General features: G+C 45.0%; 1 protein-coding gene across 7 annotated transcripts in view; it reads right to left on the bottom strand.

The window, feature by feature from the left end:
* Window positions 1–2,000, bottom strand: part of LOC133140094 (transducin-like enhancer protein 1) — a 35,999-nt gene extending 33,999 nt beyond the window's left edge. For 3 of the 7 annotated variants that reach the window (XM_061259658.1, XM_061259660.1, XM_061259661.1), the window contains exons 1-2: window positions 606–2,000; window positions 1–46 (exon numbers count right to left, since the gene is read on the bottom strand). In XM_061259658.1, the coding sequence (XP_061115642.1) occupies window positions 1–46; window positions 606–629 (70 nt within the window). In that variant the 5' untranslated portion in view covers window positions 630–2,000. The remainder of the gene's footprint in view (window positions 47–605) is intronic. The other 4 variants (XM_061259655.1, XM_061259657.1, XM_061259656.1 and 1 more) reach the window with 4 other exon arrangements.
* Window positions 2,001–3,000: the final 1,000 nt, after the last annotated feature.

Here is a 3,000-nt window from a genome sequence, read left to right as displayed (position 1 = left end):
CGGGAATTGTGAATTTAAATGCCTGTCCGGGACCCTGGTGCGGAGTCTGCCAAAGGAACACAATCGACAACATCAGACACACAGAAACCCACAGATAGCCTACAATCCTGCAGCTTCACTCTGTAAAAGGGGGATTTCCGTAAACAACACATGAAACCGATGGGGAAACAATTTCATTTGGATGTGAAACGAACTGGTAGCTACATAGGCTACAGTAACTCATTTTACGAATATCGTTAATATCACCAAAATATTATTTGCCTAAGCTACAAAACCCATAGCTTATGAGTCTAGGTCGTTCTCCAATTAGCTTGACTAGGCTACATCACATGAAACCAATTTCAGAAGTGAGCCACAGCGAGTCTGGCCGCCTGTTGTACTTAATCAAAGGGCAAACAAAGAAGATGCTTGAGACCAGAGCGGATTTAATACGAGCATCTGTGCCCTGCATCGAGCCGTGCAGCCTACGCGACAGTACCGACAATAACGGCAGAAGAGTTTACACTTACAAAGTAACACGCCATACATGTTGCAAAGGTTAAGTGAGGTCAATAAAAGCAAGTAAGAAATGTGTCAGTTTATTTTATGCATGCTGCTGGACTTACCGGGTGTCTGCTTTGAGGAAACATGGCTCGCTTTCTCGCTTCGGTCGAGTATCGACTGGTCTCCGTGTTTATATTTAAAGTTTCTGAAAAAAAGCTCTCCCGAGAAATTGTGAATTATGATAAAGTCATCCTGGATCGTCCCCGAAGAAAACGGGGCCCTACAATAACACCAATGCTCGACCCCCGTCCCAGTCGGTGTCAACTCCACAGAGCAAAACAACCGCTCCAGCCACAGCGGCTCTTAAATCAACTAACTTGAGTTCGGGTGTGAGACTGTTCCTTGATCTCTTAAGGTACTCCAACAGAGGAACAGAAAATCAATCGTATAAAATCACAACAAGAACCATCAGGAAAAAACAGGTGAAGAAAAAAGTCCCCGCCCCGCGCAGAAATATCTTTACTCCTTCGAGCGTAATGATGCAGTCTCCACGGGATGATATCCAAATGAATCGAAAGGAAAGAAAAACGCGAAGCAAAAAGATTTTCACCAAAAGCCCGACCGCAACGTCAAAAAGGGAAATCTAGCTACAAGAGAAAATCCTCCAAAGTTCATCGTGACAAAAGTGTCGCCAATTAACGATTGGATCGAAGTTGTTTTTCAGCATTAATAACGCTCAGTAACACAAGAAGTAAACGATAATAGCGGTCCGAGAAGGTACTTGGTTTAGAAAAGGTTCTGTAACAAAAAAACCAGGAGTATTGATAATAATAATCTCTATAATAGCAATTACAATGCAACCCCCTGTCCTACTCCTACACACTGGGTACTTTCACACGCGGTTTCACACTCCCAGCGCTAACCGGACCTGGGACCACCCCAGAAAACTGAATTCGGCCAATAGAAGCTCTGTACCCACGTGGGTACAAGACGTTCCAAGTAAAACTCACCAATAGGGTTCATCCCTGAGAGTTCATTCTTGTCGATCATACTGAGCTACGCGGACGCCAGCCAATGGCAGCCGCGCCAGTGCTGAGATTGGAATGGAGAAGGAGAAGGTCGGTCTGTGGGAGAGTGACAATCCTCAGCTGTCAATCAAAGTAACGTGGTTGACGGTGTGGTCCTTAAAGAGACAAACGCCAATCTGTCGCTCCTGTCCAAACGAAGATCCTCATCGAAGCTCTTTCTACCGTCACGATTTAAAAAATCCTTAAAGTGATGTTAAAAATATAGGTTATTTCCACCAAGAATGTATTCGAAAAAACGTTTAATCCCTATGTTAAATTGCACTTTATTATTCAAGATGGCACGAATTTTATGTCTGTTAAATGAGTGTTAATGAAAAGTTGTCCTTGGGAAAGCTATTATGTTCTCTATCGTTCTGTATTTATCCTGCACGTCTCATTTGCGCGGATTGGGCTGTTTCCCCCTGTCATTTGCATATGTAATTCTCTGATGATACCGTCTCTAACTGTGTACAAGCTGCTAATTATTGCAATGAATGTGTGCTGTTTATATCACGATTAATTCTGTTTTATAGCAGTGACAGTCTATAGTTGCTGAAGGGGCTGATATTTGTAAATTCATCTTTGCAATGCAACACTAATAAATCATAGATGACTTTAAGTACTTATTTGGATTTTGGAATAGTACCCATTGACTGCCAGTATCCATAAACGTGTAAATGAATAAATAAATCAGTACAAACTGCAGGAGTGACTGCACTGGGCCTTGTGCCATCTTTGAACTATAGTTTTGTTCCTGAGTCTGGATATGCATCCAGTTGCTCACACACACACACATACAGCAGCCCCAGCACAGGGACAGGAACTCTACAACTGGGGTCAGGAAGAAGCAGGAAGTTAACCACAGCATGATGCAGCAGGGTCAAAGGTCATGACCTAGCCTGGGGGGCCGGGGCCAGTGTTTTTGGTGGGGGAGGGAAGCAGATGGTACACAATGCAGTGGGGGGGGGGGGGGGGGGGGGGGGTTTGTAACCCACATGGCAGGAATCACACAACTACTCAGACACACACATACACTCTCACACACACACACACACACACACACACACACACACACTGTGCTGATACACACCATATCTCCATGAATACCCTGCAGCACTAGGCTGAAAACAGCCGCCCATAAAATGACCCAGTGGCACAATCACTCACAAACTGTGAGCACTATACCATCACAGATACCCAGCACCACAGAGCTCACAGTGCCTCTGATGGGCACAGCACCGGCAGTCAAGTGCAATAGCCCATCCTGTGATACAGTCCCTCTGCGTTTGTTTATACTGCTGCCATCATGCATCATATGTACATATATCCTACGGGGCATAGTGTTCGCCTTGCTTCACCAGGGCACCGGCATGGCAGTAGAGGGATGCTGACCTGTAGCCAGAAGCCCGTGGGTTAAATTCCCAGGCGGCTAGAGCAGTTATCCTTTAAG

Source organism: Conger conger, chromosome 11 (assembly GCF_963514075.1).
Source record: "Conger conger chromosome 11, fConCon1.1, whole genome shotgun sequence".
NCBI lineage: Eukaryota > Metazoa > Chordata > Actinopteri > Anguilliformes > Congridae > Conger > Conger conger.
Note: the sequence above shows the minus strand (reverse complement) of the source record. Positions and strands in the feature narration are given on the sequence as shown.